Genomic DNA, 14,277 nt, shown 5'->3' with positions numbered 1-14,277 from the left:
TGAAAAATTCGCAAAATTTTCGTTTCCAATACGATTTTTTCCCTTTCAGGATTCGGATTCATGAATTAATACATCTGCCCCTTTGAGTAGAGACAGTAATCCTAAATTGAACCAAAATAAAACTACTGAGCACAGGACCTGTTTGCTTTGGATGTGGACAATCTACTCCAAATGTACATCCTTGCATAGGAAGCAAGAAGCCAGTTGTGGACGGCAGTACAGAAGGTGCCAAAGTCTTCTAATGGCTTATGGGTCACATTTCATAAACTACTCTTCGTCCAGACTGCATTTTACTTTAGTTATCATGCTTGAGCACGTATTAGATGAGGCTTCTTTTACTTTGGATACTTGTTTTTTTCTGAACACAACTGCCACTGAGTAACTTTTATTCCAAAATCAATAATACAAAGGTATTAACCATTAACTTTTTAACCAAATACATTTTAATAATCAACATGCTGGGCAGCTAGAGATTTAGAAACACAACTACAAGATGAAAATGGTGAAAAGTTATCTGAGGCTAATGTCACCAGGGCACTTTTCAGCCCTAGGTATTTTGGGCAAATTAAATGTGCATTCAATTATCCCCCTTCATTTGAATGAAAAAAAAACACGTGTTTTAAGGTAATTTTCAAGCTGAAAGTATTCATTCCTTCTGTGGAAAGTGATCAATGGGTGATTTTCATTTGATGAAATATGCCACGCTAAAAAACAGCCCTAAAATATTAGTGTCCTCACACCACTGTTTATAACAAAAGGTGTCATAAAGGAGTTGTTAATATTCCCATGATATAATGCCCTTAAGTGAAGACCAGACAATAAGTTATACGCTCTCACTTGCATGGCCACAAGATGGGTTGCAATACTGTAGTCCATGGTGCTAGTGCAGAAGGCACCGATGAACATTCCAGAACTGTGGAAAATTGTTTCAGCAGTAGGACAAGAAACTTGTTCCAACATTAAATACCTCTGTAAAATGGCAATGGTAAAAATCCTACTCAGACTTGGTTTTACGTTTTGGCTTGGTGTTTCTTTTACAGCAACAACGACATGCAAAAGTGCTGCACTTTAGGCTGATGAACAGTGTGGTGAGCAGTACAGCCAGTAGGAAGGCCATAACATCCAGGGACTGGTACTGAATCCAGTTCAAGTCATGAGCGGCCGGGCGCAAGTGGGGGGCACCTTTGTGTTTCATAACAAACTCTACCCAGTGCACAGCAAGGTCCAGGGGTTGGACTGGTCTGTCCCGGTGCAGAGAGGACAAACGCTGAATGTTTTCCTTGTAGCTAAAAAGAAAAAAAAATACAGGTATTACTCTACTTCTAAGTGAACATTTCCAGTGTAAGCAAAGAGAAAAGGGCATATTTAGACCTTTAAAGAGACACTGTCAATAAATTGATTGTTTTTTTGCCTGAGAACTAAGTTATAAGCTGCATTGTAGACAATAGGGATAATTTACAATGCCCCACACAATGTGCAAAGTGCAGAAAAAAGTTACAACCCCAAGGGCTGCAAGTACCCCCATGGTTGTATATGACCCACATAAACACACAGTATCTGATTTGCTGGAACCTGAAATCCTAATTTCTTCAGCGACGGCACTCAGGTTTTTAAGAGTGAAATCAGTTTCAGTTTTAGCCCTTTCCATGCTGCAAATTAGTTTCACTTTGTGAACAGTGTGTTTCTAGGCAACATGCTTATCTTGTAGCATCAGCTTAAACCTGCAGCTTTAGAAATTATATCATTGGCAGGCTGGCACTTCCTTTGCCAACAACCTAGTAAAAGGATACTGTTGGAAGGGATAGCATAGCCTTTATTACATACAGTATTTCCTAGTAGTCACAGACCTCTCTCCTTCCATTATTTCATATGAGTCTAACTTGGTTTTGCTGTAAAAAAACAAATCCAAAAAAAGTCCATGTTCTGAATTACCCTTTTCACTAATATCACAAACCTGCACCTTAATTAACTGTTTACACAAGAAGAATTAAAGTGGCCACACACGTGGCAATTGTAGATCTTTCGTGCGACCATCGGTCTCAGGAAAGATCATACAATCTGCCACTAACCATTCAGGACTGAAACGGCAGATAAGGAGGTAGAAACAATAGGATTTCTACCTCTTTCTGCCAATTCAGCCCTGACGGCAGATTTTGCTAAGGCGCCTTCTATGGCGCCCAATCAAAATCTTTTAACCGGCCCGATCGGTGAGTCGACCGATATCAGCAGCCTCTTGCGCTATCGGTCGACTCACCGACTTGCCATACACGAACCGAATATCGTACAAAACGAGGTTTCGTACGATATTATCAGTGCGTGTATGGCCAGCTTAAGGCTTGTGTCTCAAAGGGCAGATGATCAGACCTCTACCTAGATGTACTTTTTTTAAGAAAATGTAATGACTTTTTAAAGTTGTATAACCAACCAGATCATTATACCTTCTCAAATTTTTAAGATTTGCCGAAACCGCCTGCGCAGCATTTGCCATCCCACCGGCGACTTACATTTTCGCCGGTGGGATGGTAGTTCAGGGAGATTAGTCGCCCGTGACAAGGGAGATTTGTCGCGGGTGACTAATCTCCCCGTGTGCCAGAGCCCTTACAGTTGTAGAATTTAAGCTGTTAGTACGGGTGGTGTTATCTAAATTACCAACAAATGTTTCATAGGCTAGTGAGATAAGGAAAGCTTGCATTTGATACACAGGAGGGGAAACATGTATGGGGCTCCTGCCCACTCCTTCTTACAAATGCACTGACCGGGACAGTATCAGTCTGTGTGGAGAAATATGGAGCAAATTGTGGTGCAGTAACAAAAAAATTTACATTTTTGTGCTGAAATCCGCTCTGTATGTCTGCATGCAACTCTACAGACAGATAAAACTCTATGATGTTAGAAAGTAAAATTAGATACATTTGGTTATGCAACTTAAAAAGAACAAAAAAATAAATGTACATTAATTTTTTAGGCACTAATTAACAAAACATTTATATACAGTATATTGGGGGGGGTGATAGTATAAATCAACTTGCTTGGAATTATTTTATGCAGTTGCTACGTATTTTTTGATATGTGGCCCCTTAAAGGGCCACTAGACATAACATTTTCCTGCAGAATTCTCCTTTCCCCCACTGCCCACATGTCTACCTCCCATGCCCACCTCCCCCAGTATCATTGCAGCTGTATGGGCACATACACATGAGGGGTGTGGGCGTAGAAGCTGGACGGATTGCTTAGGGCACCTGGCTGGTTTGGCCCTGCACTGGTGTCACTCTGTGTGTTATAAGAAAACCCTGCTATAAAGATTGCCCTTAAAAGACCTGTGATGTTAAGATTATACCCCATGGTTTATATGGCCATGCCGTTCTTCTGGCCTTTTATTTTTTTTGTGGGGATTACAATACAGAAGGTCTATGGGTGATGGCAGAAAAGCCTGTAGCCAGCTAGCTTGTGGCATTGGTAACCTAGGCAATGCTCAGCTCAAATCAAAAACTTAAGTGAATTTGAAAAATATCACAAATTAACATTATCTGTTTCTCTCACTATTTCCCTTAGAAAATGATAGAGATACAAATAAGGTATAGTGGTTCATTACTTATCATATTCAAAATAAGGACTATAATTTTTCTTGCTAATATTTCTGTTTGGCAGTGTTGTGCTTTTTCTAGAACTTATAACTTAATATATTATAATATTTTATAATGGAACTGCACTTACCTTGGATTGTCTATAACAGCCATCACTGCATTGCTAAGGTCATCGGGGATTAAGTTCTGCACATTGAGAATCAATCCTGCTCCCCGAGACTCAATACGTTTTGCATTATCCATCTGGTCCCCAATTAATGGCAGCATGACCATGGGGACAGCATTACAAATTCCCTCATAAACCCCATGTGATCCAGCATGAGTGATAAAGGCACGAGCTTTGGGATGAGCTAGTCAAACAAATATAAAACATGTTAAAAAGTGTTTTACACCAGGTGCCATACTGTACTTCTATTCACTAAATTTCTTAAGAAACAAAGAAATTCATTTACATAGTATATGTCCCCTTTTATGGAAATATGTTCCAAGAGTGGAGGACTCAAGGAGAGTGATAAAAACTATATAGTGTATCTGCCATTACAACTGCAACAGGGAGAGAATTTCATAGCTTCACACCTCTCACTGTAAATAAAAACATGAACCATTTTTAAAGACACCTGTCCATAGCTTTCTGGCAGTCAGAAGCATATGCAGTTATAGCCACTGTGGTTCTGACTTCAACTGCACATGATACTGGTCAGTGATCACCACCAGAGAGCAAGATAAAGTATATCAAGCAGTCTGACATAGAGGGTGCCAACCCCACTATAATTTTCTGAATATATTAACCAATATGAGCAGGTCCACTCCTGCCATGAGGCTAAGGTTAAAAATTCAGCAAAGTATTGTGCTCTCTGCACTAACAATGCAGCCCACCAACTCCCCTGCCAGAGCACAGAAAATGTAAGCATGCTTGACAGAGGGGTTCTACCCCAAAACGTTGCTCTTCTGCAATGAAATTACAAGGACTTGCCCTGCTTGTACTTGCCTTGTGTGCCAGAGCTTTTTTCCTTTTACTTTGATGGGGATGGTGCTTATCTCTCCTAGTACTGTGCATTAGAGCAATCTATTGTCTGTTGGGGTGCCAGGGTATGTGGTCTATCCTTCTAGCACAACAGAGACCTTTCCGCACACCCTAGCTCTCCAAAATAGCTGAACGTCCGGTGCACACTGCTGGAGGGATCGGCACCCTCCCAAATCCAATGTAGCAAAAAAGGCAAATGGCACTCAGGGCTGCAAGCAAGGGAATAAACCCTTTAAATTTTTATTGCAGAGGTGCAACATGATGCTTGATAAAGGAGTTATCTTGCCCTGAAACGTTGCACCTCCGCAATAAAAATTTAAAGGGTTTGTTCCCTCGCTTGCAGCCTTGAGTGCCATCCTTCTAACACCATTAGGACATAGAAAAGGACCAGAAATGATCTATGTGGAGCAGGGCAGAGTGCAAAAAGTGCAAAATATGGGTGTTATATGCAATATTTTGTGTACTTCTTAGCAGTGGCCTAAATATAAGATTATTGCCCCAAGTAGCACTGAGACCTGCGATACCACAATGAATACAGTGCTGCCTGCATTCAGCAGTGGTGTATTTATGAAGATCGGGCAAGTGGATGTACATCTCCCATGACTGGCATGTTTTTGCACCCCTTAGTGCTCTTGCACTTCACTGGTCAAGTGACCCCTTATACGTCCCATGTAACCTGTTTGCATGTTTTCCTGTGAGAAAACAAGAGTACAAGGATAAATCATTGCATGGGAAACATGGGAAAATCATACAAACTCTTAGCAGATATTACCTTAAGACATTACCTAAGACAGAATCACATTCATAATCTCAGTGCTACAAGACACCACTGTCAACCACTGTGCCACCATGCCACCCAAACAAACATAATCACATCTATCAACTATAAACTATAATTCACTTTTCCATCAGAATAGGACAGTATATTCCATTGCTAGTAATACATTGTAAATACACACCAAGCAGATCATTCTGCGGCAGCCACTTTACAAGATGGGTGTTATCTCCCAGATTTGGAGGTGCTTTCCCTGTGTACCTCCAGAAAACCTGAACAAAGGGAAATGAGCTTCAGTCATCAGTCAATATAAAAATGGACATTTACAATAGTTTGGGGGCCTGTACATGCCACACAATTTTGGAATCTTGTGCATACTGGGGATAAACCTGTTCATAGGACTCTTGGCGTTCATACATAGAATGTTTTTTTCTTTGTACATAACACTGTGGTGTTTTCATCTATACAAGTCAGGAATTTCCTTAAAACTATACATAGGGGCACATTTACGAGTAAGTGAAGCTTTGCCTCAGAAAGCTTCACCACACTGCATGCAACTTCGCAGGCGTTAATACCATAATTAACAGGTTAAGGGAATATTATTTATTTGGAATCATTTGATCATTTCAATGTCAGTAACAGTACAGGAGTTTTAAAACAATTGGTGGAAAATAGGTTTTACATTAACAACTTATATACAGAATAATACTGTTAAAAAAAAAAACATGCATTTTGACGCTGGATATGAAGTTTTTGGGGGAAAGCAGGAATTACTTTCATTAATACAGTTACTTTACATATCTAAGTGAATCACTTCACCAGATAGAAGCTAGAATTTGTACTTCTTCGCGAAGAGGCATGAAGTTTCGCTAGCGCTGAGCTTCTTCACTAGTGAAAAGTCTCCGGGCCTGTTAATAATAAGATGAATGCTCAGTAAATTGTCTTTTTGGCGATTTTCGCCAGAAAAAGACAATTTCACATTTAGTAAATGTGCCCCATAGTTGGAACTGACTTTTAAATTGGCAGTGTTTTCATGCATTTTTTTCAAATGTTTCTCTGTTTCTCAATATTATAGATATACTGTATTTCATTTATAGGTATTTAAAGTCATATATCTTTTTATGCAGGTTGAATTACAAGCTGTCCTGAAGAAACTATATATAAATGTAGGGACCTTAGGGTTAAGTTCCCTATGGCTTTAAACCCTACCTCTTCACACAGCCTTACTGTTATTGAGCAAAGCCTTCTCTACTCAAGTTACAGTTATGAAACTATCCCTTATTGGTTTAGTCTGGTTGTTAACACACCCTGCAGACTGATATAGTGTCTAGCAGGAGGGTGTGACTTCCCCTTTGGCTGCCTCTGCTTCTCAGGTAACAGCACCACTGAGCCTGGGAGCAGAACATAGGCCCCAGAAGCAATTTTACCCCAGAGGACACAATCCCTCTGGAGAAAGTCGGGGACAGGGCCCCGTGAATGAGGTTTTAGTAAGCACAGCGGATTTGTCATAGCACTCTCTAGGAGAGTGAGGTTGTCAGACTTATTTAGCAAGAGCAGCTCGGCTTCACCAGGATAATAGTTCTGAAAGTACTCTTTCCATCCGGCAATGTTGCCTCAGCGTAGGGCCACGGAATAAAGATAGGAGACAGGTTATAATAAACCCTGATCCCTACTCACACAGAGGACTCTCACACTAGGGGTTATCAACCTGAGGAATATGGTATCTATTTAGACTGTTTCCAAGGGGTGCCAAGCTGACCAGGTGCATTTACCCTGCCCAGACTCCTACAGAGGTGGGATAAACCGGTGTGCATCCTCTCTTGTTCCTTAGAGTACTGCTATCTACTAACATCTATATCTGCTTGTATTGTGAGTATGAATGTTTACCATCATTGTCTCTGACAATAAACGTGTTCATAGTTCAACTACAGGAACCACATGGCGTCCATATTTACACCAGCAATTTTTTTTGTGAGCTTTTTTTCCCCCTTTTTTCTTGTGCTCATTACTATAGGCACCTGGCCAGGTGCATGAGGAGGATTTGCACCAGTGGATAACGGACTGAGTTTACAAGGAACCGTGACTGTATGGACTTACTTTGTTTGCCATATTTACTAAGCTGCACTACACAGCTACAGAGTTGTAGTTCAACTACACCCTCCGCTCCATTCAGGTATCTTCCACCTAATCGAAAGGTCCATCCTAAGAAAGAGAGTCACATGTAACACATGCTCTCATACACCTACTAGCCTGGTTTTAACCATTTGATAGCCAAGTGCAACATACAGTTTTCCTAGGTAAACAAACAAAAGGAATTCTTTAAATTCCAAGAAAATCCCATTTACATGGGTTTATCCTATAAGCTAAAGCTCTCCCACTGGGTAAACAAAAACCCCATAAATGCTGTAAAGCGAAAGAGCAGAAAATGTTCAATTTAATATTAAATGGAAAGGTTAATTTTGGGCCGATTGGTTTGACATTAATTAAAATTCACCACCCAACATTGTGGCACAGATTGATGCTAAATTGCTCCCTTTTGTTATTATTGAACCCAATAGCCTGAAACCCAGTATGTGTGTGGAAGGGACTTAAATTCATTAGGCATGTTACTGTATTTTCCTTGTCCTATTAGCTGTGGGTTTTTGCACCTTAGATAAGTTTTAACACTACCATGAATAGAACATAAGAATGGACACATCATTCAGTACTTGTTCAGTCCTATCACCAAGTGCACACAATTTTTAAAAAGTCTGCACTAAAGACTTTCTGAGCAGGTGGCCTACAAAAAACTAGAGCCCTGTAATCAAGTTAGCATTAGATTTATTTGAGGAGACAACCCAAGTATCTTACCTTCTGAGGAATGTATCTCAGAGCTTCCGCTATATCCATTGCTATATTCATGGGAATTTCAGACACCATGGATCCAAAGGAAAACACCACAAATCCATGTTCTCCAGAGCTTTTAACCAACTTCTCAAACTCCTGGGGCAGAGAATAATAAACAAATGTAACATGTCACTTTCCTTAAATCTTCCTAAACACATATATATACATATAGATACATATATAAACATATAGAATGAGTTTTCAGATAAAACCAGTATTTTTCCTAAAGGAGTTGCCATACAAGAAAGTGAAATCAGAACTGGATACCTTTTGTACACAGTTTGGGCAAATAAGCTTTTTATTTTGTGGGACAGTCCCAGATTGTGGATCCTAAAAGAGGTGCAGAGTTTGTGGGCAGGTCTGGGCATATAGGGGAGGGGGATGTCTAGACATATTTGGGTGTGGTCTTATTTGTTCCTCATTTGATAATTCAAATGTTGGGAAGTATGGACTGTGTCCTGATTTGGTTGGGCAGGATGACAATTACTGCCAGATATTTGGACATGCATGCTGGGTCAGGGCCATTTCAATCCTGTTAGATGACTGGTGACCAGACATGTCTACAAACTGCTAACATGGCGTATCAACAGATGCTGAATTGAATTGAATTAAATAGCAGTACAGAAACCCATAGAACTGAGCAAAAACTGAGTATTTTAGCAACTCTGTATTCCGAGGAATCGGGTGGTGGGCAAGGAGCAAGCCTGGACTGGCAATCTGTGGATTTTGGCATATGCCAGAGGGGCTGCTGTATGATGCCATAGAGTAGACAGTCACTATTTATTGGGCCAGTGGAGACCTGTTAAGCAGGTAGGGAGCACCATCAGATGCAAAGTCCTGTATTTACCAGCTGTCTAAGGCGTTAAAGTAGAAGAAAAGGTGAAATCACTGGTGGGTACCAAGCTCTTAGGTACCATAAGGTGATTCTAGTCACTAACATGCTAACTTGGGTTGATGCTAATCTTCTTAAAAAAATAACCTGGCTGGAATACTGTTTGTTGAGTGCCATACCATCATATTTTTCTTATTTTCTAGGCATTTTCCTTTGGGCTTGGGTGAATGCATCCACAGTACAGACCTTTATCTGATATTTCTGTATTTTATAGGCACCTACTTTAATTGGAGCAGGAGAAAACTTGGGAGACTGAAAGAAAATAGTGTGGTGTCGCTCAAGGAACAATACCCCATACTGGTGTGTCTATTGTAAGAGAAGGAGCACTAGCACAAGGTAGCTGGTAAGCAACTAGAATCATTGGGAGGAACATAACAACTTGGCACCCCCCTATGCTTTTACCTTTCTACCTTCCTTTAAGTACAGGATGGCATTGCATCCAACAGTGCTATACTCTGTACCTTCTACAATACTGTATTGTGCCCTATAGTGCTGTTACAATGGAAACCATGTCCTTAATTCAGGGTGAAAAGGGTTTTATTGTGTGTATATCACTTATTGTAAAGTTAATGTTTTGGCTCAAACAATATAACATGTATTAATCATTAATAATCTAATATATAATGTGCGTTGGAACTAAGGGGGCTCCCCCAGAATTTATCTTCCTGACACCAGTTGTTGATATGGGCAGCCAGTCAAGAAAAGTTCCATGGTGCCTGTAATAAATACAAAATAGTGTCTGTCCAGCCTTATACATACTCTTTTTTTTCATATCGGGAACATTTCAGAGTTCCAGCCACATTAATGACTGTTGCTACTTCTGAGATTGATTTATTATATACAAACTGGGGAATTCAGTAGCATTCCTGGCAGTTCAATTTACTGAATGACAAGTAGACCGGATTTCACTGGGGGTGCCAAACCTGTAGCTAGTGAATCTCACCACCAGGTGAATCCAGTTGTGTTTATTCCCTGGTCTGGTGCAATTTTTTCCTGAAAGGAATACAGAGGAACAGAGGAAAAAACTTGTATGGGTATAATAAATCACATCAGGAAATTACAGAGAGTAAAAAGGAAAGTATAGTTCTTATCAAGGCAAGAGCAGCAAACATTTTTAAAATGGTTTGGTTCTATGAAGGCATGAAACAGCTAAACACATATAAATATACTTTTCTGGTAGGAGCAAGATGCCTTTCTGCCATAGTGCTGTCCACATAGAACAAAGCACATACCTGGGGTAGGGCCTTCTGCTTGGCACAGTTGATGCCTCCAATTAAAATCACATTTGGCATTATGGGCCTGGGAAATTCAAAGACAAAGTCATACCTCATCAGCCAAATGGAAGTACGGCTGAAAAGACTCATAGCAGTAACTTCTTTTTTCAAAAAATCTGAAGCCATCTGTGCATATGGATAATAAAAAATATGGCAAACGATATGTTCCAGGGAGTGGATAAGGAAGTTCTTCACCCTCTGGCTGAAAGACATATTGTCTGTATACACAGTGAACATCCTGGGTACATAGGAGGGAGGACTAGGGGTCTGAGAAGCTATTTGGTCCATCCCAAATATAGTCCCCCTCATGAAGGACACAGAAGGGATGGAAAGGTGTTCAGCGACTATCTCACCACATGGGAAAACTGAGTCAGTTAGCATAGCGTCAAAATGTTCCTTCTCCAGTTCCCTAATGAGGGTCGAGTTCTGCAGGAAGTGCTGACATGCACTCACAACCCACTGTGTAGCGTTTGACATGCTTTCATACCAGAATGTAATCTTCTCTGTAAGAATCCGGTCTACAAATATTTCTTGGTTCATACGCCTCATGCGGTTTTCCAAAACGTCTTTGCTGTAAGGCGAAGAGAATGTTTTCACTTTGTAATTATCTAAATCCTTGAAAAGCATATTGACTTCTGGGATGGCCACGACAATATAGTGACCCCTTTGTGCTAACCTGTCCACCAACACACGCATGCTGAGCCAGTGGCTACCATCCTGTGGGACCACCAGCAGCCTGCCACCATCAGCACAGCCCAACGCCAACAGGATGAAGAATCTTCTAAAGAAGCAGCAGGAGGGAGATGAACCTGTGGCACCCATCTGTAACTTTGCAGTCCAGGCTGTATATATGAAAAGAACTGGGAGAATGATCTGCACATGTAGGGAAGGCACTGATATGTGAGTTCAGAGGTCCTGGTGCCTTCTGCTTATTCATTCTTAAAATGAACTTTGATTCTCAAATAAACTCCTGTGAACTGTATATCAGGCAAAGTGGACACTGCCGTTAATGATAATTATGTTAATGTTACAGGTTGCTCAATTTATCTCTAGGCAAAGCCCAGTAAGTCTAGCTTTTTTTTCTAAGTATTAAATAAAAAGTGACTGCAACTTTAGTGTATAATAGTCCCATGCTCTGAATTATATTGACTCACCCACACTTAATTAGTACAATGTCATTTTCTGTATCTTGAAATAACTAAAGAATTATTAACTTTTTTTTACTCTGCCTTTGTTTCGCTCTCTTATCACAACCACTTTCTTCTTTAAAAGGATGCAAAGTCTTCCTTCAAAGTGTGCAGATTCTGTTAGAATGCCTTTAAAGGAGAAGGAAAGGTAAAAACTAAGTAAGCTTTATCAGAAAGGTCTATGTAAGTACAGCTGTAAGCACTCACAGAAACGCTGCACGAGTCTTCTATCAAAAGAAACACAGGATTTCATGTCTCATTTTTTTGGAAACATGTTGTTGGGGTTTCTGACTTCCTTTCTCAGAAAAATCCTTAATTCCGGTGGCCAGAGTCTGCGCAGTTCTCTCCTCTCTCCTGCTCCCTCCTCCCCTAAATATGCTAAGAACTCCCTCCCCCTTCTTTAGGAATGTGTGTTCTGAGGTGCAAACTGCAAACAGGAAGCTACTTAAAATGGCAGCTGCTGTCTTAAACAAACCGAGAAAGCTTCTAGCGCTCTTTAGTCAGAAATGGTAATGTTTCTGCAGAATAAATGTAGTGTACTAGGTTACATAGTTACATAGTTACATAGTTACATAGGGTTGAAAAAAGACCAGTGTCCATCAAGTTCAACCCATCCAAGTAAACCCAGCACACCTAACCCACACCTACCAATCTATACACTCACATACATAAACTATAAATACAACCACTAGTACTAACTGTAGATATTAGTATCACAATAGCCTTTGATATTCTGATTGATCAAGAACTCATCCAGGCCCCTCTTAAAGGCATTAACAGAATCTGCCATTACCACATCACTAGAAGGGCATTCCACAACCTCACTGCCCTCACCGTGAAAAACCACCTACGCTGCTTCAAATGGAAGCTCCTTTCCTCTAATCTAAAGGGGTGACCTCTGGTGCGTTGATTGTTTTTATGGGAAAAAAGAACATCCCCCAACTGCCTATAATCCCCTCTAATGTACTTGTACAGAGTAATCATGTCCCCTCTCAAGCGCCTCTTTTCCAGAGAAAACAACCCCAACCTCGACAGTCTCACCTCATAGTTTAAATCTTCCATCCCCTTTACCAGTTTAGTTGCAGTCTCTGCACTTTCTCCAGCTCATTAATATCCTTCTTAAGGACTGGAGCCCAAAACTGCACTGCATACTCAAGGTGAGGCCTTACCAGGGACCTATAAAGGGGCAAAATTATGTTCTCATCCCTTGAGTCAATGCCCTTTTTTATACAAGACAGCACTTTATTTGCTTTAGTAGCCACAGAATGACACTGCCTGGAATTAGACAACTTGCGATCTACAAAAACCCCCAGATCCTTCTCCATTAAGGAAACCCCCAACACACTACCATTCAGTAGATAGTTTGCGTTTATATTATTTCTACCAAAGTGCATAACTTTGCACTTATCAACATTGAACCTCATTTTCCAGTTTGCTGCCCAGTTATCTAATTTTGTCAAATCGCTCTGCAAAGCGGCAGCATCCTGCATGGAACTTATAGTTTTGCACAATTTAGTGTCATCAGCAAAAATAGACACAGTACTGTCTATGCCCACCTCCAGGTCATTAATAAACAAGTTAAACAGCAAAGGCCCAAGGACTGACCCCTGCGGTACTCCACTAACCACACTGGTCCAATTAGAAAATGTTCCATTTACAACCACTCTTTGTACTCTATCCTTCAGCCAGTTCTCTATCCAATTACAAATATTATGTTCTAGGCCAATATTCCTTAATTTGATCATTAACCTTCTGTGAGGTACTGTATCAAACGCTTTAGCAAAGTCCAAGTAGATGACATCAACTGCCATTCCAGCATCAAGGTTCCTGCTCACCTCCTCATAAAAGGCAACTAAATTAGTCTGGCAAGATCTGTTACGCATAAAACCATGCTGGCACAAACTAATAGTATTGTGAACTGCAATGTATTCAAGTACCCTATCCCTTATTACCTCTTCCAAAAGTTTTCCTACTACTGATGTCAGACTAACAGGCCTATAGTTTTCAGGCTGAGAACGGGATCCCTTTTTAAATAACGGCACCACATTAGCAATCCGCCAGTCTCTCGGCACCATGCCAGACCTCAATGAATCCTGAAAAATTAAGTGAAGAGGTTTGGCAATCACAGCGCTCAGCTCATTTAATACCCTGGGATGAATCCCATCCGGCCCTGGACCTTTGTTTACCTTTACATGTTCAAGTCTCTTTTGAATTTCCTCCTGAGTGACCCACGCGTCCGTAGCTAAATTACTAGAACTGGGCATATTACAAGGGAAGCCTTCATTATCTGGCTCCTCAGATGTATAGACAGATGAAAAATAAGAGTTCAAAATTTCAGCTTTTTCCCCGTTTTCATCAACCAACGTACCCCCCCCGTGATAATAAAGTTCCCACCCCTTCTTGCTTCATTTTTTTACTATTCACATAATTAAAAAATAATTTTGGATTCTTTTTACTCCTAGCTGCAATATCCCTTTCCATCTCTATTTTAGCTTGCCTGATAGCTTTTTTGCATGCTTTATTTGCTTCCTTGTACCTGATGAAAGTTTCCGCTGTCCCAGCTAACTTGAATGCCCTAAAAGCAGGTCTTTTCTTACCAACCTCGACAATAACACTTTTATTCAGCCATAAAGGTTTTGCTTTGCGATGCCTCTC

At 40.5% G+C, this 14,277-nt stretch overlaps 1 protein-coding gene across 1 annotated transcript; it reads right to left on the bottom strand.

Annotated features, from left to right (window-relative positions):
* Positions 1–423: 423 nt before the first annotated feature.
* Positions 424–11,495, bottom strand: ugt1a6 (UDP glucuronosyltransferase 1 family, polypeptide A6). Its single transcript, NM_001113894.1, is given in 5 exon segments — positions 424–1,286; positions 3,715–3,934; positions 5,568–5,655; positions 8,234–8,365; positions 10,394–11,495. Coding segments are annotated over 5 exon segments (1,596 nt in total). The 5' UTR covers positions 11,258–11,495; the 3' UTR covers positions 424–994.
* Positions 11,496–14,277: the final 2,782 nt, after the last annotated feature.

Source organism: Xenopus tropicalis, chromosome 9 (assembly GCF_000004195.4).
Source record: "Xenopus tropicalis strain Nigerian chromosome 9, UCB_Xtro_10.0, whole genome shotgun sequence".
NCBI lineage: Eukaryota > Metazoa > Chordata > Amphibia > Anura > Pipidae > Xenopus > Xenopus tropicalis.
This window is presented reverse-complemented; position numbering and strand designations above follow the sequence as displayed.